This window comes from Balaenoptera musculus, chromosome 15 (genome assembly GCF_009873245.2).
Source record: "Balaenoptera musculus isolate JJ_BM4_2016_0621 chromosome 15, mBalMus1.pri.v3, whole genome shotgun sequence".
NCBI lineage: Eukaryota > Metazoa > Chordata > Mammalia > Artiodactyla > Balaenopteridae > Balaenoptera > Balaenoptera musculus.
In genome coordinates, this window is record NC_045799.1 from 70,999,708 (window position 1) to 71,021,268 (window position 21,561).

General features: G+C 48.7%; 1 protein-coding gene across 2 annotated transcripts in view; it reads right to left on the reverse strand.

Moving 5' to 3' along the window:
* The window catches only part of GSG1L (GSG1 like), a 212,168-nt gene that overhangs the window by 135,728 nt on the left and 54,879 nt on the right, over nucleotides 1-21,561 (reverse strand). For both annotated transcript variants that reach the window (XM_036824315.1, XM_036824314.1), the window contains exon 2: nucleotides 4,443-4,490. In XM_036824315.1, coding sequence (XP_036680210.1) covers nucleotides 4,443-4,490 — 48 coding nt within the window. The remainder of the gene's footprint in view (nucleotides 1-4,442; nucleotides 4,491-21,561) is intronic.

Here is a 21,561-nt window from a genome sequence, read left to right on the forward strand (position 1 = left end):
GGCTCCAGTGCTGGGCTGGGCCCTGGAGGCCCAGAGGTAAATAAGAAACCACTGCTCGGAGGGCCCCATTCTTGTGAGGGAGAAAGATATGTGTACTGGTTACTATTATTCAGCTGTGATACAAGATTCTCAATGTGTACTGGGGACATAATCTGAATGTCCAGTGATAGGGCTTGGTTAAATAAATTGTCTCTATGTGATGGGCTATTATACAGTTGTTCCAAAAGATGAGTGAGTTCTATGTATTGATATAAAAAGCAATCTATGATTTTATACAGGTGTATAAGTATATATGTGTATATACGTATGTGTGTGTATTTATCTATCTACCTATCTATCTTTCATCCTTCTAACTTTCTTCAGGGACTAATAAACCAAACCATTACCAGTGAATATCTAAGGGTGGGCTTATAAGAGACTTTCGTTTCTCATTTACACATTTAAACATTGTTATAATTTTTATAACAAGAGTGTAAACAGTTAAAAATCAATGTTCATTTTTCATTAATTCAACAGTGCCAGGCATTGCTTTGGGCCTTGGGGATACAGTGAGTCACAAACAAGACAAAAATCCCTGCCCTCATGGAGCTGACCGTCTTTTAGGGGAGACCATTGTTAATCAAAGAAGCACTGAGTACATTTCATATGTGATGTAAAGACAACTAAACATTGAAGAGAGTAGAGAAGGACTTGGCAGGAGGAAGGGCTGCTCTAAGGATGTTCGAGGAAGGCTGCCCTGAAGATGTGACGTTTGAGTGATGAGAAGGGACCAGCTGTGCAGAGAGCTGAGAGAACAGTGTTCCAGGAGCAGGAAACAGCAAGTGCCAAGGCACACACCAGCTTGGCTGACTCAAGGAACAGTAAAGATTTTGGAGACCTGAAGTATGGCGAGGGAGGGGAGATTACAGGAGATGAGGTCCCGGATGTACAGGGCCAGATCCCCCAGACCTTACAGGCCAAGATGAGGACAATGACTTTTACTCTGAACGAGATGGGAGCCAAGGGAGGGTTTTAAACAGGGAGCCACAGGAGATGATTTATGCTTTAAAAGGATCATTCTGGCTACCAGTGAAGCAGGGGTCAAAAATGGAAGGACATAACCAGTTAAGAGACTGTGGCAGGAATCTAGATGAAAAATGGTTGTGGCTTAGGCTAGTTTAAAATGAAAAGATATTTCCCACGTGAAGCACAAAGCTAGAATGATCAGGAGAACTAACAAAAATATGCCATGGTAAAAACACTGATGACAGACACATATTTTGCCAGGGGAGAGGGTAGGGAGGAAAGGACAGAGGGTATTGGAGAAAATGGCAAAGACGGGGCCCATTTCAGAAGGGCCTCAATTACTCACACACACACACACACACACACACACACACACACACACACACACACACACACACACACACACAGAGGCTCGGAAGGCCTAGCTTTTCAGCAGAAGAACCAAGCATTTAAGAGCCAGACAGCTCAGTTTTAAATCCCAGCATCCTAACTGTGTGACTTTGGGCAAGTCAATTAACTCTCTAGGCCTCAGTCTCCTCATCTGTAAAATGGGGATTAAATGAGCCACCAGGTATAAAGTTCTCAGAACAGCGCCTGGCACGTGGTAAGCACCGCATGAAAGCCAGTTTGTGTTAGTGTCACCTAACACTAATTATTATGATCGGATTTTGCAGAGCAGGAAGGAAGTCACAGCGGGACCGGGTGCCACCAGAATCTGGGAGAAGAGTGTTCTTTGGGAGAGAACACGCCTGGCCTCCAACATCGGCCCGGGCTCCCTGTGTGACCCTGAACCAGTCCCCCTCTCTCTGCAGCCTGGGCTCCTCATCTGTGAAACAGACAGTGTGGAGAGGACTCGGCGAGCACACGGAGGGGTCCGGGGACACCAGGCTCCTGCAGGTGCCCCTGGGAGGGCTGGGCCTCCCGGGAGGTTCGGGAACAGGCCACAGAGCTGCCTGACCAAATCCCGCCAGCCCCAAAGGTGAGCCTAAGTGCTTGAGAGGCAGTGAGTCCATGAACACTGGTCTGCAAAGCCAGCCCACTCAGGCTTCTTATAAACATTTTTATACACACAGCCAGGTCTTTGGCGTGGCCACCAATCCCTGAAAGTAAAGTCACGAGGCCAGTAAAACACAAAGATACAACCCCTCTGCGGCCTCGGTCCTCATACACGAGGCAGGAATAAGCCACTAGCAAGAGGCACGAGCAACCCACGTGCCACTGTATGTGGACACACACACGCATGTACACATATCCACACGCTCATATGTGCACACATGTGTACATGCCTCCGTGCCCACACTCACCCACGAGTGTGCATGCAGGCACACACATGAGACCCATGTGCACACTCTCACAGGAGCACCTGCCCATGCATGCATACCCTCGCCCTCAACCAGACATGCACACACATTTACATGTGCACACACGGGCCCAGCTTCCTGGAAGCCAGATTTGGAGCAGAGGTGACCCAGGAACTCCAAGGCCTTGGGGATTATGGGATGAGCAACGTAGAGGTTGCCTACAGGTATTGCCTTCTCAGATGCAGTACAACGGAGGGGTACAGAGCATGGGCTCTGCTCCTTATGAGATGTGAGACGTGAGTGGCTTAATGTCTCTAGGGCTCAGTTTTCTCATCTGTCAAGTGGGGTGAGAAGGTCAGCCCCTTCTTAGCAAGGTTGTGGGGAGGTTTCTCAGTTGATACATTTAAAGTGTTTGGCCCAGTGCCTAACACGTCGTACCTGCTCAGTAAGTATCAGCCGTTTATTAGCAGCTGTAGTATTTTCTGAGGAACTCAGTTTGGCAGCTGTGGCCCAAGTTGCTCAGCTCGAAACTTCAGGGATGGCCACAAGTAGCCACTAAACAGGGTATCGTCCCTGGGAAGCAGAGGAAACAGAGGAGGTAGCTCCCACTGCCAAAAGCTTGCTCAGAGGGGGAGCCCAGCCTCTTCCTGGACCCGAGAGCACTATGGGCTCCCTGTCACATGCCCCTCAGTCTCACCAGCTGCCACTTGGCTGGAGCTCTTCAAGGGGACAGCATCTGTGAGACAGGAACGTCACCAGCCTCAAAGACACGCAGCCCCCTTGCCTGTCCCGCCTCTCCCAACACGCTGGACAGGTCAGAGACGGGGCACTTCAGGCCCTTGAACCTCCTGACACTGCAGGGGAACTGCAAACTCAGCCCCACCAGCAGGGGGCGTGGGTGACCGCACATCCTGGATTTAAGAATTTCCCCTGAGCCTCGGCCCACCAAGGCCCCCCACGTCGGGACAGTTTAGGGCTGAACTCTTGTCTCAGTTTCCCCACCCCGACTCCCAGGACCAGAGCCCTCTCCTAATCTCCAGGCTGTCTGAAGAGACCTGCACACCTGTTCTCTCTTGGCAAGGGTCCTCCTTGGTGGCAGGGTAGGGAAGTAGGGAGGTGGCCATGCCCTACGCTCCTGTGGCAGCGCATCCTCCAGTATCCATTCTCCTGTTCTTCCATAATGATAAAACCCCTGCCTTTCAGCTGAGCACATGGTTGCCAGGATAAAGACCTCATTTCCCAGCCTCCCTTGCAGCTGTGATCAAGTTCTGGCCAAGGGGATATAAGCCCGTGTCATGGGGCAACTTCCGGGAACCTTACTGTTGACATGCAACCTTTGCCCTTTCTTCTTTGCCTTTCCTCTATCCTGTTGCCTGGAGTGCAGATGTGACAGCTGTAGCTCTAGCCATCCTGTTAGTCCATGAGGACAAAGGCCACAGGGATGATGGAGAGAGTCCCCCGGGGCCGGGATGCTGAAGACTGCACGGAGCAGAGCCACCCCGGATTTGAAACTTTTAAAAGGAATAAATACATTTTTCCACTGAAGCCAGTTATTTGGGGTCGCCATTACTTGCAGCGAAACCTAATCCTGACTGCTCTGCCCCCTACACAAGCTGCAGCCCGCTCCTAATCAACATATCTGAGCACCACTGGGCTCAGAATCTCTGCTGTCAAGCCCTGCACACCAACGGGTCCTTTCTGAATGGCAGTGTCCGATCAGGCTGGACCTCCCCACACCTGTGAGACGACAGAGACAGAACGTCTGGCTTCCCTCCCCCAAGGTCAAATCCTACACTTGGAAGCAATGCCAACACTGGTCTTGCCTGGTCCCAACTTCCGCACACCCATCCTACCTCCCCCAAAGTCCCAGCACGCACTGGAAGTAAGGGAAGTGTAATGACTCTCAGAATCATCCCACTTGGGGGGCGGGGGGGGGAACGGGGGAGGGCAGGATGATGTCCCTCCACCTGCCTCTCCCCCTGCACTAACCGCTCAAGGAACTCAGAGCTTTGCAACAGGATTCTGGCCCCTGGGGCACCATCACCCAGGGATGCTGAAGGACAGGATCACCCAGGGCTTCGGGAAGTGTCCCTGGAGTGGGCAAGGTTGGCACACCTGAGCTGGGGCCACACCTACCTTTCTCTGATGCTGGGGCCAGGTCAATGAAGCTGCGGCATTTTTCACCTTTGAAAAAAAAAAGAAAGAAAGGTTTTCAGAATATGAAAGGAAGTGAGGGCTTCAGGCTTTCGCCTCTCCCCCTCCCACGAGCCCTGTACGGATCTGGGGGTAGGGGGGCCCAAACATCTCTAACCCGAGCAGCATCTTTCTCTAACCCTAATTCCCAGAAAGCCAACGTCCTGAGGAATGTGGATGGCGAAGCCGCAAGTCCCCGTGATGCCTCCTTCCGTCACCTCCCAGTCCCATCCAACCAGCCCTGTCACTCCCACCTCCTCAAAGCCCTCCTGCCCTTTCCACGGACTCCACCCCGTCCAGGCCCAGCAGGACAAGGGCAGAAGCCGTCACTGGGCTCACTGGACCTCTACTCTGGACTCTGTCGGATCCACTCTCCACACTGCAGCTGGAGGGATATTTTCAAACCACGCAGCTCTGATTACATCACATGCACACACACAAGTACACACACTCCTGCTCAAAACACTTTATCCCAAAATAAAGCCCAAATTCCTTCACATGGATCCAGGACTGGCCTCCACTGGCCTCTCCATCCACACCCCCTCCCCGCCCCTCCTTCCCTCCCCTCCTCTCAGCTCCTATACTCTTCGTGTTCCCTCCCCCCACCCCCCGACTGGGAACACACTTCATCCCTATTAGAAGCTCTCATGGCACCATGGCCTTCTCCTAGGGGGCAGCTAGTCACCTTATAACTCTTATCATTTTGTGTGTGATTCTCAGATGGATGGTTCACAAGCTGGAAGCCCCGTGAAGGCAGGTACCACATCTTCAATTCATCCCCAGCTCAGAAAATGGTACCTCCACCCTCCCAGATGCTCAGGCCAGAACCTTGATGTCATCCTTTGTTTCTCTCTTTCTCTCACACCTCCCCATCTGATCTGTAGCTCCAGCTTCCCAATATACTTAGAATCCAACTACTTTTCACCACCTCCTCTGGTCCCAGCCCCATCATCTCCCCCTGGATTACTGCAGTAGCCTCTGCATGGGTCTCCCTGTTTCTGCTCTTATCCACACAGTCACCAGAAGGGTCCTGTTATAACCTAAGATGGATTACGTCTCCTCTCAGAACTTTCCCATGGTTCTCAATTCACTCAGAGTCAGAACCTAAGTCCTTACCATGGCCTATAAGGCCCTGTGTGATCTGTGCCCCCATCACCTCCCTGACCTCATCTCCTACTGGCTTGCCCCTCACTCACTCCACTCCAGCCACACTGGCCTCCTTGCTGATCCTTAAATGTGCCAGCCACATTCCTGCCTCAGGACCTTTGCACGTGCTGTTACTTCTCCCTTGATCATTCCTCCCCCAGATGGCTGAATGGTTTATCCTTCCTCTCCTTTATCACCTTCCCCAAGTTTTACCTTCTCAGGGAGGCCTTTCCTAACTAGTCTATTTAATATTCCAAACACCTTTTCCCTGACTCTCCCCATCTCTCTTCCCGCTGGACCCCTAGCACCTAGAACAGTGCCTGGTACATAGAGAGTGCTCAATAAATATTTGTTGAAGGGGTATATGAATGAGTAAGTGAATGAATGAACAAACGAATGCCTTCCACCCAAACTTTATGCCTATAAGAAACTTCAACTCTTCAGTCTTTCCTCCCAGCCTCCTTGATGCCAGGCCCTATGCTGGCCATCAAGGACGCAGTGAGAGCAAGATGTGACCCAGCCTTAAGGTCCTTTCTCAGATGGGACACGTGCTCTATACTTTGCCACAGTCCCCACCACACCCTGTTGCTTTACCCCTAGACCTTAGACCTCACTGGTCCCTGAGAAACTAGATTCGCTGACATTTAGGGTGAGCTTGCAACTCCTAGGTCAAGGATTTTACTGCTGAGCATAGCAGCAAGAGATAGATTTCACTGCTGAGCCCAACAAGGAGATAGACTTTGAGTCCAAATGGAGTCAATGTAGCTTGGGGAATGAAAAGAATCTGGAAGCTTCCAGCATTCTCAATTCTTTTGTCTGCTTGAAGCTTCCTAAGTTTTCCTCTAAGAAAGTCCCTTGAAGCCCATTTGGGCTCCTGAACCTCCTTCCAGCCCCATATAAATGCAAAGGCAGATATCAGGGAGTGGTGAAAGATGAGGCTGAGAAGGAAGGCTGGAGCCAGATCACGAAGGGTCTTAAGTGCTGAGTTAAGGAGTGGATTCCTCTCTTATATACGTCACCCCTTCCAAAGAATCATGAGGCCACAGGTGGATGGATGCCGCTCCTGTGATTCCATCGTGCTTGCTTCCTCCCCAGGCTCTATACTGAGATGTAGGACCCTCTCCTTCCTTTATAGAAAAGGCTCAGGGCCACTGAGTGATCAGCCAGGACCACACAGCAAGTCAGTGGTACTGAGGTTATAAAGAGATGTTTGCTGACAGCCAAGAACCAGAAGAGAGGATTTTTAAAAATGAGAATAGGTAGTGTGCTAAGGATAGATGGATTTTGAATGCATCATCTTAAACTTTCTTTATGTTATATTGTTTTCTCAGAGCTAGAGAGGGAAAATTTTAATGGCCAAATTCAGACCAGCAGCCAGGGCCCCATTAAGACTTTTGTGGACCCTAGGCTCTTTTGCCTTTGGGGTCTCTTCCTCAATAAAAACAAATTAAATTAAAAATTATATTTTACAAATGCATTGGTTAAAGATTAATATATTAACATTATATATTAAAATTTTTCTTCACCTAAAAGGTTTTTTTTCTTCTGATTCTGAAAGAAATTAAAACATTTTATGGGCTTTTGCTCTGACCTTGTACCCTGAAATCCTGCTGAATTCATTTATTAGTTCTGATAGTTATTAGTGGATTCTTAGGATTTACTATATACAAGATCATGTAATTTACAAATAGATATAGTTTCACTTTTTCCTTTTAATCTCGATGTCATTTATTTCTTTTTCTTGTCTAATTGCTCTGGCCAAAACCTCCAGTATAATGTTGAATAGAAGTGGCAAGAGCAGGCATCCTTGTCTTGTTCCTGATATGAAAGAGAAAGAATTCATTCTTGTACCACAAGTATGGTGTTAACTGTACTCTTTTTCATAGATACTCTTTATCGGGTTGGGGAAGTTCTCTTCTATTTCTAGTTTGTTGAGTAGTTTTATTGTAAAAGTGTGTTTACTTTCTCTTTAATTCCACAACAACCTACAATGTAGTTCTGAGAGTCCCCATTTTAGAGACAAGCAAACTGAGGCTCTGAGCTTTCAGTGACTTGCCCAAGACCACATAGCCAGTCAGTGATGGACTCAACCCAGTCCATAGACTCCAAACTCTATGCCCTAAAGTTTTTCCAGCTATCTATTCCCATTTGCAGCTAGCCATTCCCACTGTGCAGAGCTACTAGGTCCTAAAAGTAACTCTCTGAGAACATACCTCCATGCAGATAGGGAAAATCCACCAGGGACTAAATAAAATGCCTCTCACGCTTCTATTTCTGCTACATGGACAAGACCGAATAGAAGATGTCTGAGCAGAGATGGTCAAACTTGGCCCACACTGCCTGTGCAGGGCAAAGCTGAGGTTTAAGGAAAAATCATAGTAATGACATAAGGACAACTGGATATTTCAATGGTCACCAAGTCTAATAACTAAAATCCAAACACAGAAGAGATTCTTGGCTCCAGACCCTTAGTTCCATGATAAAGGTTAGCTAACCATTTGTGAGAAAGATATCAAAGTGTACCATATTGGCTAATTGCTTTTAGAAGTGGCCCTTAAAACTTTAACATCTTTATAAGTTATTATTATATTTGTATGTTCAACAAGGGATTTCATTTGGGTATAAAACTGAAGAAAAGTGCACTTATCTCTTCAGACCAAAACTTGTCAATTAGATCATGGAGCTGTGGCCTGTTACCGCCACCTGATGGCAGCATACCTTCCTTGCACCGTGGAACTAGAAAGCTGGAAAGAATCTTTTTTTTTTTTTTTAAATAAATTTATTTATTTATTTTTGGCTGCGTTGGGTCTTCGCTGCTCCATGCAGGCTTTCTCTAATTGTGGCAAGTGGGGGCTACTCTTCGTTGCAGTGCGCAGGCTTTTCATTGCGGTGGCTTCTCTTTGTTGTGGAGCACGGGCTCTAGGCACGCTGTTTCCAATAGTTGGGGCACACAGGCTCACTAGTTGTGGCTCGCAGGCTCTAGAGCACAGGCTCAGTAGTTGTGGCATACAGGCCTAGTTGCTCTGTGGCATGTGGGATCTTCCCAGACCAGGGCTCGAACCTATGTCCCCTGCATTAGCAGGCGGATTCTTAATCACTGCGCCACCAGGGAAGTCCCTGGAAAGAATCTTAAAGGTCATCCAACGTAAGTGGTTCTCAGCCCTGGGAAGCCCAGGCCCCACACACAGACATTCTGGTTTAACTGGTTGGCAGGAGGCCTAAACATCAGTGGGTTTTCAAAGCCCCCAGGTGATTCCAGTCACAGCCAGGGTGAGATTCACATTCCAATCTGATTTGTAAAAACAACTATTTTCAACATTAGAAAAGCAATAGTAAGTCATTTTAGTGACAGCTGGTGCTATCGCACAGGACACTCCTTCCAGCAACAGTGTTTATGGGGCAGGATAGCAGAGTGGCCAAGACCTGAGCTCTGGAATCAGCAGAGGTGGGTTCAGATCCTGGCTCTGTCACTTCCTGTCATGTGAGTTCACAGTCTTTCTGGACCTTGAGTTCCTCGTCTGTAAAATAGGCACAGCACCTACAGGGGTGTTATACTCAACATGGGCAAAGAACTTAGACAGGATGCCTGGAACAGAGTGGGAACTTAGGAGATGGTGGCTCTCATCACCATCATAATCATCACCTGCCACACAGGGGTCAGAGGAAACATGGAACATCATGGGAAGAGAGACAAGACTGGTGCATGGACCACCATGGGGGTGGTGGTATGTGGCTCTAGAGCCAGACCTGCGTGGGTTCAGCCTGACTCCACCACCTACTAGATATGTAACATCAACATTAGCCTTTTGGTGCCTCAGTTTCCCTACCTATAAAAAGTGAAAATCACTAATGCTAGTGTTTCTGTAGTGCTTATTACAGGGTGGATCTGTAGGGGTTGGTGCCAACCACCAGGTGACACAGCTAGGACAGCTCAGCAGGCAGGAGTCCAGCCAAGTGGCAGCTGCAGGGATACATGGGTTCCCCTACGGCCCTGCACCTTCCGTTGTCTCCCCCTAACCATTGGACATTGCCTGGTGACTGCCTCATTTTTGCCCCGTGAAGATGCCCTTTCTCCCATCACTCCCTCCCACTCTGATTCCCTCTGACCCAAAATGCGCTACCAAGATCAAGAGGGTGAATGGGTGTCAGCCTCTCCTCCCCGGGAAGGAGAGTTCCCTAAAGATCCACTGTGTTCCCAGAGGCCCCCTGGAGGGTAACGCTGCCCCACTTCAGGGAGGGGCAGAGGAGGGAATTTGTGCAGGAGGAGGATAGAGCCAGCAGACCCCTGGGGAGAAGTTTTTGGGGGTCCATGAGCTACAGGACCGCCACAGCCCCCTACGGAGATGTCAGGACCTTCTAGGAAAACAGCCTGGGAAAGCTGGACTTTGGGGTCAGAGGTCACAGGTTTAACAAAAATCCTGTACCCCAGTGAGGGTCTCAGGGCCCCCATGGGCCCAGGAGACCATCAGCAATGGGGAGAAGAGGGGCAGGAGAAGACCAGAGGTTCTCCCAAAAGTTCTGAAAACTTCACATCACCCCAGGGCTGTGAGGGAACCTTCATTATGTGAGGTCTGAATTTCTCACTATCCCAGAGAACGGACGTTCAGTCCCATTAGACCAGAGGAATAAACTAATGGGAAGTACCTTGCCCGTAAGAAGGGGGCGTGCCGATTCAGACCCACCATAGCCTCAAAGGGAAACATCCTGCACAAGGTTCCTCATCACTGCATCTTGCTCCGAGGTCCGCAGTCAACAGATGGGACTTGGAACCCAGTGCCCAATGCAAGCGTGGCCAATACGTGAGATCTCAACACCCAGCAATGACTGGGGAAGCCTGTGGGGGCTGGGTAACCTGGAGGAGGTGTGCCCTGTCTAAAGGAATATGAATTAACATCCTGGCCATCTGGACCAGTCAGGATCCCGGCAGGAAACAGATGGCACCCTGGAAAGGGCTCACCGAAGACTGCTGAGTGAAGGGCCTATTCATAGACGTGTGGACAGGGGCGAGGGGTGAGCAACAGTGGGGAGCCCTCACCTCCTCCAGCCTGAAGGAGCTGCGGAGGGAAAGGAGGCTGTGAGAGATGATGCCACAGAGGAGGAACTGCCCCTCGGAGCTTAGCTGCACCGAAGCAAGCATCAAAATCAGAAATTCTGGGGCAGGGCCTGAGAATCTGCATTTCTAACAAATTCTCAGGGGTTGCTGTTGCTGTTAGTCTGGGGACCACACTTTAGAACCAGTCCTTAGAGGAATGCAGTCACTGTCAAAACCTCAACAGGCCAAGAACGAGGCAGGGGAGGGGGAAACACCCCGACCTTTCTCCCTTTCCGCCCTCTGATTTCCTTCCTATGCCTCCCACTGGCCAGAACCAATAAGAAACCAGAGGACGCAGGAGTCCGGGCCATTGCATCTGCACAGGGCAGTCTCCCAAGGCTCAGGGGGCAGTGGACAGACGTGGAGGGGTGAACGGCGAACCACCAGCATGCCACCCTACCCCAGGTGGCCCTCACCCCTCCTCACCCATCACTCTCATCCTCTCACCCTGCATGCTTGTCTCTTTCATAGTCTTACCACGATTACTATCTGAAATGATCTTGTGTATGCATTTGTTCACGTGTTTATTATGTGTCCTCTACAGGATGTGTGCGGACTTCTCCTCTGTTGTGGGTTGTATTTAATGTAGGTATGCATAGGCTGTGGGCTTGACCACATTCTGGACCAGGCTGGAGGCTGCACACAGTGATGCAACAGTGAAGATGAGATTCTCGCTCTCTCTCTCTGAATCCGAGGAATCCAAATCACGTCAAGCAGTGATATTTGGGGATGTTTGAATTAATTTTTTTTAATATTTATTTATTTGTTTATTTTTGGCTGCATCCGGTCTTAGTTGCGGCACGCGGGATCTTTCGTTTTGGCGCACGAGCTTCTCTCTAGTTGTGGTGCACAGGCTCCAGAGCGCGTGGGCTCTGTAGTTGTAGCACAGGGGCTCCAGGGTGCGTGGGCTCAGCAGTTGCAGCGTGCAGGCTTAGCTGCCCCATGGCATGTGGAATCTTAGTTCCTCCACGGCATGTGGAATCTTAGTTCCCCAAACAGGGATCAAACCCGAGTCCCCTGCATTGGAAGGAAGATTCTTAACCACTGGACCACCAGGGAAGTCCCATGTTTGAATTAATTTTGATCCCTAAAAATATACTTCTCTTTGGTTCCCAATATCAGTGTTTAGTATTCACGCACTTATATTCAATGAACATTTATTGAGCACCTACACGCCAGGCACCATTCAAGGTGCTGGGGGTGCAACAGTGAACCAGAAGGCAAGTGCCCACCCTTGCGGAGCTGCTGTTCTAATATTAAAGTGTATGTATAGACCACTTGGAATCCTTGCACCAAAAGAGGGCGTTCCCCAGCTCATCTAAACAGTGCCCAGATGCATATAGCCAGACAAAACTCTAATTCAAAAAGATACATGCACCCCTATATTTATAGTAGCACTATTCACAATAGCCAAGGCATGGAAACAACCTAAATGTCCATCGACAGATGAATGGATAGAGAAGATGTGGTGCATATATACAATGAATACTACTCAGCCATAAAAAAGAATAAAATAATGCCATTTGTAGCAACACGGATGCAACTAGAGATTATCATACTAAGTGAAGTAAGTCAGAAAGAGAAAGACAAATACCATGTGATATCACTTATATGTGTAATCTAAAATATGACACAAATGAACCTATCTATGAAACAGAAACAACACTCATGGACATAGAGAACAGACTGGTGGTTGCCAAGGGGGAGGGGGTTGGGGGAGGGATGGAGTGGAAGGTTGGGGTTAGCAGATGTAAGCTTTTATATACAGGATGGATAAACAACAAGGTCCTACTGTATAGCGCAGAGAACTGTATCCAATATCCTATGATAAACCATAACGGAAAAGAATATTAAAAAAGAACGTGTATATATGTATAACTGAATCATCTTGCTGTACGGCAGAAATTAACACAACATTGTAAATCAACTATACATCAATTGAAAAATTAAAAATAAATACGTAAACAGTGCCCAGACAGCATCTCTGAGACAAACGGAAGCTCTGTGATCAGGTGTCTCATTCGCTGCTGTGTCCTCAAAGCCTGGGACACTAACAGGTGCTTCGGACATGATGGTGGAACGAGTAAATGAAGAGCATTTCACAGATTGCCTTTATTAAGGATTACACCAAAGGGGGGCCACTCTGCAGAACCCTACAGGTATGGCCAACACACCTGCAGGCAGAGGTGAGAATGAAAGTTGAGCTCCGGAGCGTCTCGGGGCCCATCTGAGAGGGAAGAGGCAAACAGAAAGTGTGGGGGGGGTCTTCACTACCCAGGGAAGAGCAGCCACGCCTAGCCTCACGTCTGCCACGACGCAGAGGAGCCCGGAGATCAGCCTGGGCGTGATGCCTTTGATGGTCGCCTTTCACCTCCTTTTCTGCTGCTTTGCGCCTGCTGATTCAGATTTACAGCCTACCTTTTCCTACCTCTCAATCTCGACGTCTTCTCTCCCTCCATTTCCCCATGTCTGACACAGCCCCAGCCTTCAAACCCACCAGCTCCCCCACCGTGAAGCCTGTCTTGTTCACCAACCACCTGCCCCACCCCGAAGAGATATCTCCCCGCTCTGAATTCCCAGTGTTTTATCATATCTCCCATGATACGGTCACTTTCTACCTTGGGCACAGCTTGGCCCGTTTTGGCCCCCTTTGGGCTGATTAATAGCAGATCTACCCACCATCAGGTGGAAGCTTGAGTTTGTCATGTTGCCTAAGATCCAGGATCCAATGACCCAAGGAGAATCCAGGGCAAGCACCATGCTAAGAGCATGGCACACATCACAACTGTATGAGGTCAATATCCATCCCCACTTTACAGATGAGGAAACTGAGGCTCGCACAGGCAAAGCGACCTACCCAAGGTTACACAGCCAAGAAGTAGCAGAACCAGGAGCTGGACCCAGGTCTGTGTCTTTCCAAAGCTCTTTCCATCATGCAAGGGACTGACTTGTCCAGAGGGGGACAGGGACTCAGGACATTCCATGACCAGACCAGCTTGTTTAGACTCCAGCAAATCAACACTGTCTCTGAAATATCTTTTTCTTTTTTTAACATTTTATTACGGGAAGTTCCCATCTTTTACAAAAGCAGAGAGACCAGTATGAAGAGTCCCATGTCCGCAGCCCAGCTTGGAAACTTACCTTGTCTCTCCGCACCCAGCAGCCCACCACTAGTGGGGTTATCTTGAAACAAATCCCAGAGGTTTGAATCTAAATGCCTCTTTGAAGGGTTTGCTCCCTTGCTCAGAAAAGACAAATGGAAGGTCATTTCTTCTTAGACACTCTGGCATCACCCTATGGGGCTGCTAACTTTTAGCACCACGGGAACAAAACATGCAACCCAAGAGGTCCTGACCTGCCCTAGCTGCTGACTCCTTTTGACCCACTGTCTGCGGGACCTGGCCGAGCTAAGGGTGAGGGGGCTCAGAAATTGCCCTCAACACAGCATCTTCAGCTTGGCAGCCTGCGCTCCAATCCCACCACCAAGGGGAACACCTGGCAAGGCCCTCGGCGGAATCCAGGCTTCTAGGAATCCACACCAGAGACAATGGGAAGGTCACAGCTGCCTCCTTTCTGGCTCACCACTCACACCTCATTCCAGGAATCTCACCCCGAGGTCCCTCCTCCAGGTCCGATCTACTTGAGAAAGAAACTCGTGGTGGAGGCCAAGGAAGGCGGGTAGCCTGGGGTCCATGGGAGCCAGGCAGGCTATGCTCCCTGGTGAAAAGCCTGGGCTCTGATTTCACACGGACCTGAAGCCAAATCCCAGCTCTGCCACCTGCTAGCCGTAGAACTCTGGGGGAACCATCGTTTTTATTCGTTTGGTTGGGTTTTTTGGCCAGTAAAGGATGATGATCCCAGCCTCACGAGGTTGCTTGAGGGCTAAATGAGGTAACGGGTATAAAGCAAGACGTCTTCAGTTAGGATTTAAATCAGGCAACACCTGCGAGGGATCAGCTTGATGTGCTGACACCCACATCCCCAGCCCGTCATTCATCACAGCTCTTGGGCTCCCTCCTCAAAAGGGGGTGCTCTGAAGGCAAACGGAGGTGTCTGGGCTCAGAAGCCACAAGACGTGCGTTCAAACCCCTCCTCTGCCTCCCCCTGGCCCCGTGACCTCAGGAAGTGGCTTCACAAATCTGAGCCTTTTCCTCGGGTGCCAAATGAAAGTCATTTCAGTTCTGCCCTCCAGGCTTGCAAAAAAGGATGAAAACGGAAGGGAGTGTGAGAAAATGCCTGCCCCGTGCTCAGCTCCGTAAATAAGCGCTATTTTTGATTCCATCCCTGGATCCTAAGTTAGAGTCACACTGCGCTCCTCCTAAGGAGAGCCTGGACGTCTTCCCGAGCCAGAAGCAGGAGGCTGTAATTGTGCCACTTCAGCGGGAGCAGGTGGGGGGAGCCTGGCAGGGCCACGGGCAGAATCTAGGGAGGTGGCCAGAGGCAGATGCCCAAGGCTGGCAAAAGGGTGAGGAGTGCTGAGGGTCAGCCAAGCTGCCCTCGGCATGAACACGCAGGAGCCAGATCTGGTTGGCAGCGGGAAGACGGGCAGCAAGAGGAAGGGGCACTGGGGAGCCCAGTGTCCTTGGCTGGGTCCCCAGATCATGGGTCTGAGGTTCGTGACTTAATTTCACAACCCATCTGATGGTGGAGTTGAGGCTTCTGTGGCTTGTAAGGTAGGGAGAGGGCACCCAGAGGGAGCCCCATGGTGAGGGGCTAGGCCCAACATGCTTTACAAACTACCACCCCCATTTTACAGATGAAGAAACTGAGGCACAGATATAGACTGAGTAACTTGTCTAAGGTCGCACAGCCAATGGTGGAGCCTGGATTCAAATGGAGACAACCCGCCACAGAGCCTTTGCATTTGGCCACTACCCTGTGCTGCCTCTTAGGAGAGTAAGCAGGTTCTAGAAAAATCTATTCTTTCTAAGGGAAGTCTCAGATGCCCTCCAAGAGGACTCCGCATGTGGCAGGAGAAATCAGCATCCATCAGGATGTGGCTGCATTTCGAGATGTCCAGCCAGATGCCCAAACATGGCTGGTTCTGCTTTTGACTCTGGTTCTGAGACCCAGATTCCACGGAGCCCAACCTCTGGGCAGGTGCATGGCTAGTTTTCTCTATAGTAGGAGTTTTCAACTTGCTGGGAGGGCAGAGGAGAACAGTCCTGGCCCCCAACAAATGTGGCCAAAAGAAACAATTTTAACTGTTTGGCAAGGGTGAAAATCCACACACCTTCACTGGGCTGGATTCAAGGAATTCAGCACCGGGAGCGGGGAGTAAAGAAAAATGCCAGCAGATCTTGCATGAAGCTTCTCCTCGCGCTATCCAGGCTGGCGGCAGAGCCTTGGCAAGCACTTCCTTGGAATTCTCCGGAGGCCTCTGCCAGTTCAACTGACAGGGCAGCAGATGGCACACACTTATCTGCTGATGATATTTTGATTTATTTATCTCTTACAGATGGTACCAGGCCTTGATTTCTGGCAGAAGTTCAAAATATGGGTCAACTTTCTGGAGATAATCATTTCTCCAAGTGGATGAAACACTGGAAACTAAAATCCTGCCTGGCATCATGACTGCATCACCATGGCCTCCAGACGTACCTTGCTTGGGCATTTGGGGGCATTCTGGGTAAACTGAAGGGAATAATTTGTTCTGAAGAATTTTACAGCCAGAGGAACCTAAATGCTTATTTACAATTAACACCATAGTGGTTAAATGTAAGAGCTTTGAACTCACAAAGCCTCTGCCACTTACAAACTCTGGGACCCAGGCCAGACTCTCTGGGTCTTAGTTTCCTCATCTGTAAAATGGGTATAATTGTCTTCTCCACCACATAGGCTGTGACAGAATTACCTAGCTATCCACCAAAAAATGTGCTACTCCTTCTGTAGTGTGGAGTTATTGCTAGAAAGTGGCTGCCCCACCAGGCACAATATTTCCCAGCACCCCCTACATCCTGCTGGGGTCATGTGACTGGTTCTTGCCTATAAAATGTGAGTGTGAGTGATGTGTGGCACTTCCTGGGGTGGGCTTTTATGAAGTAGAAGTGCCTTGTCTTTCCTCTTCCGCCCAGATGCAGAGGCCTCCGAGGTCCTAGGAAGTGGTAGAGGCACAATATGGAAGTTGCTGGGTCCCCAAATCACTGTGTGGAGGAGAGCTGCCACCCACGAGCATCACCTGTACCGAAGTGTTACATGAGCTACTGTGTTAATCCCCTGCCATCTCAGGGGTTTATTTGTTACAGCAGTTGTTGTTGCCTTATACATAGTTGGGGATCAAATGAGACCATACATGTGAGACAGCTGGTGCATGACAAGAACTCAGCAAGTGTTCACAATTATTATTATTGTCATCTTTCAAGGGAGCTTGATACATAAAGGATATTGTGATTTTTTTTTTATGTCATCCCTTATGTTGGGTTTAGTTAAAGCAAAGCAAAGCTGCTTTTCCTGATACCTCAGTCTTATTTTCACCCTTTTTTTGATACTATCAGGAATCCTTCATGCATTGTCACTCCTCAAAAGAATGTCCTGAGAGAAATTAAGGAGGGAGAAGGTATGGGTAGTTTTTGGGGGGCACACTCTGGCTGACACAGGGACATTATGGCCCACAATCATCTGTGTTCCCATTTTGCTTCTCTCCTTCCTCAACACAGAAGTCTCCACCCCGGCTGGAGATGGGAGGGGGGACTTGGGGACCATGAATCCCACCACCCTCAGCTTCCGGACGTGGAAACCAAGGCCCAGGTAGGGCTCGTAAGTTGCTTACGACCTCATCACCAGGCAGATATTGAGCTGAAGCTGGAACCCAAGTCCTCTGCCTTCTAATCCAGAAGAAGGGATGGGAGGACAGGGGCCCCACAGTCTGTGGCTACAGAAAATAACAGTAGCCAACACTTACTGAGCACTTACTAGGTGCCAGAAACTGTTCTAAATCTCCATATGCACCACCTTCTTTAATTCTCATAACAACCATAGGAAGGAGACACTATTGCTGTTCCCATTTATCAGATGAATAAACTGAGGCCCAGTGAGGTTAAGTATCTTACCCAAAGGCACAGAGATAGTAAGTGGTGGATCCAGGATTCCACCCAGGACACTCCAATTCCAGAAGCTTCGTTTTTAATCATGTTTGGAGGGATGGAACTTGTAGGAAGCATTTGTTGTTGTTTTTTTTCTGCTTGACTCCAGGGAGCAGAATTAAACCCTGTGGGCCCAAGGAGCAGCTCTCTACCTGGCACAACCAAAGAAGAGTCCAGCCATAAAAAAGGCCCCTCCAAGGTGGCATTAAACTTCCCAGTGGTGAGGGAATTTCCTGGCGGTCCAGTGGTTAGGACTCTGCGCTTCCACTGCAGGGGGCCCGGGTTCGATCCCTGGTTGGGGAACTAAGATCCTGCAAGCCACGGCACGGCCAAAACAAGAACAAAAACAAACTTCCCATTGCTGAGAGGATGTAAGAAAGGGTTGGATTCCCACGTGGAGATGTTGCCAAGAGATTCAAGTAGCCAGTGGGGTATCAGACTGAGCCAGTGCTTCCTCACGTGTCCCACAGGTGGTTTATGATGGGGGATGTGGCACTAAATTACACTGAATCACATCATGGGTAAACAATTTCCCTTCCCAATTCCCTTCCAACCCTGCAAGATGACTTCCAGGAAAAACATTTCAGTTTTGCGCTAGCCTGTCCTTAACATGGCTCTAACACTTGCTAATCTTCTCTTTTGAAAAAGGAGAAAAGGCAAAAATATCCAGTTAGAATTTGATAGATTGTTGTCTTGTATGCATACACATATGCACGTGTATACATTTCTTCTATTTTTGGCAAGCCGCACTGATTTTCTATTTCCAGTTGGAATTGAAAGCTCCCCTTCATTTATGTAAGGAAAATATGAGCCAATATAGAGCAAAAAAAAAAAATTCATAGTAGAACAGGAGGATGTGACTAAGAACAAATTCATAAAGGTGTTATAAGAATAACTGAAGTTTGGCAAACACTGGGATAAAAGCATTCTGTGCTTCTAGGCCCACTCCAGGCTAAGAGGTTGCAGGGTCACCACCCTGCACAATGCTGGAAGCACGGTCCACATCGTGGTTTATACAAATGAGATTCCCTGGAGTCATGCAGTGCACAGCGTGTGTGGCTGTACACAGCAGCCATGGATATTTTTAGAGTAATAAATACACCAAACATAGGATAAAAGAGAAGTAATCTTCTGTTGAGCCGCCCTGAAATTGGCGGTCAAAGTTCCTCACTCCAAATCATAGCACTCTCTGATCTTCCCACAATGTCCCCATGCTCGGGGGGTCCCCAGGCTGCCCAAGCAGCGCTGGCACCCAACCCATCCTCAGGATGAATGGAAGAACCCAAGGCACGGGATTCTCCTCAGGGGATGCAGCAGGAAGATAAATGGCAAGTGAGCTGCACGTTCAGCTACAAAGGCAGCGGGCAGACGTCCTCAGACACAAAGGCAATTGGAGAATATAGAGTCCGTGAACCATTCCTGGAATAGCTAGTTGACACTGAAATCCAGCTCCCCCGGGGATGAACCAAAATCAACTCAAGAATGGAGAATTCATAGTAAAATCACCAAGATGAGGAAGGAATCTATGTGAACACACAAACAAAATGAAACTATTGTAGATATCAGGGGCTTACAAGCCAGATGCTGTAATGCAACCCTGACTTTGTAAAACTCATACAAACATCAAAAATCAGGAGGTCAGAGCAGTAGGAATGCTGGTGCTCTCATGTTTCTCAGGTGGGGTCTAATACTGGAAACACCTTGTTTAAAGGCTGCAAGCACACATTTTTTTCCTCCCCTCCCCACCCCCCCAAATCACAAAGGTAACCACATACCCAGAGTCAAATGACCGGGCAGAAGGGAAAGGAGATTAGAATTCAGGCCTGACATGTGAACACATGGACTCACTTGTCCCCAGGGACCCCAATATGGCTCTCTGACCCAGGGTCACTGAGAAAGAGCCTCTCATGTCCTATGAATTCCCCAAGTTGATAAACAAACAAAACAAGAAAATCAACTTACACTCACCCATGCCAGGTCAGTCCTAAACTTCTCTCTCTCTCTCTCTCTCTCTCTCTCTCTCTCTCACACACACACACTCATCTCTCTCAAGGTCCATTGCCTCAGCCTCTCCTCCGGCCTCCCTGCCTCCACACTGTCAGCCACAGGGATGTTTATGGAGCCCAGATCTGAAATTCTGTTCAGGAGCCTCCACTTAATTTCAGTTCTCACCAGAATCATCGTGCCCTCAGACATTTATTAAAAATGCATGGGGGCTTCCCTGGTGGCGCAGTGGTTGAGAATCTGCCTGCTAATGCAGGGGACACAGGTTCGAGCCCTGGTCTGGGAAGATCCCACATGCCGCGGAGCAACTAGGCCCGTGAGCCACAACTACTGAGCCTGCGCGTCTGGAGCCTGTGCTCTGCAACAAGAGAGGCCACAATAGTGAGAGGCCCGCGCACTGCGATGAAGAGTGGCCCCCACTCGCCGCAACTAGAGAAAGCCCTCGCACAGCAACAAAGACCCAACACAGCCAAAAAAAAAAAAAAAAAAAAAAAAATGCAGACTCCCAAAGATGCATATTCTCTGTGACCCAACAATTTCGTTTCTTGGAATTCACCTTACAGACATACTCACACGTGTGCAAAATAACACAAGGTCAAGATAATTTGTTGCATCATTATTTTAATAACAAAGGACTGGAAATAATCTAAATTCCCATGAATTAAATAAGAAATATACATTCAATTTATGGATTATTCACGCCCATTAAAACAAACAGGTAGCTCTTTCCCTCTCAGAATATTAACACAGACTATTAATATTAATTAATATTAATACAGAGCACAGAATGTCAATATTCCATGAAAAAGTGGATACCCCGCTGAAGTTTGAGACCCACTGCTCTTACAGAATAAATCTAAACAATTCTATCTGCCCCTTCTTTTATCCAGTGTGGTCTCAATCTTCTCCCTCAGATACTGTATCAGTTTCCTATGGCTGCTATAACAAGTTACCACAAACTTAAAGACTTAAACAATACAAAATTTTTACCTTATAATTCTATAGGTCAGAATTCCAACATGAGTCCCACTGGGCTAAAATCATGGTGCTGGCAGGGCTGTGCTCCTCTGTGGAGGCTCTGTGGACAATTCCCTAGCCTTGCCTTTTCTAGCTTCTCACACTCCTTGACTCTCGGTCCCTTCCTCCATCTGCAGAGTCAGCCGTGTTGAATCTCTCCTCTTCCATAGACACAGCTCCCTGTCTGACTACAACTGGAAAGGTTCTCCTCTTTTAAGGACTCACGTGATTAGACTGGGCCCATCTGGAAGATTCAGGATCGCCTCCCCAACTCAAAATCCTGAACTTAATCACATCTGAAGAAGTCTCTTTCACCATTAAGGCAACATATTCACGGGTTATGGAGAGTCTGATGCCGACCTCTTGGGGAGGGGATATGGTTCTGCCCACCGTGGCTACTCTGGACTCCAGCCACCAAGGCACTGGTCACATCTCATCAAACCCAAGATCTCGTATCCATCCCTCTGCCTGAAATGCTCTTTCTCACTTGCCAGACTCCTACTCAAACCTTCAAGGCTGAACTCCATAGCCCCCTCCTCTGTGAAGCTCTCCCTGATTCCCCCAAGCAGAATTAGGGACACTGCTGGCACTTTGGAAAGATCCTTCTGTATGACACTTGTCACTTGGCATTTGAATTATTTGCCTATATGTGCATCTCTCAGTAGCCAGCAAGCAACTTAAGAGTGAACACTTATTCAACCACACATCCCCACCATTCAGC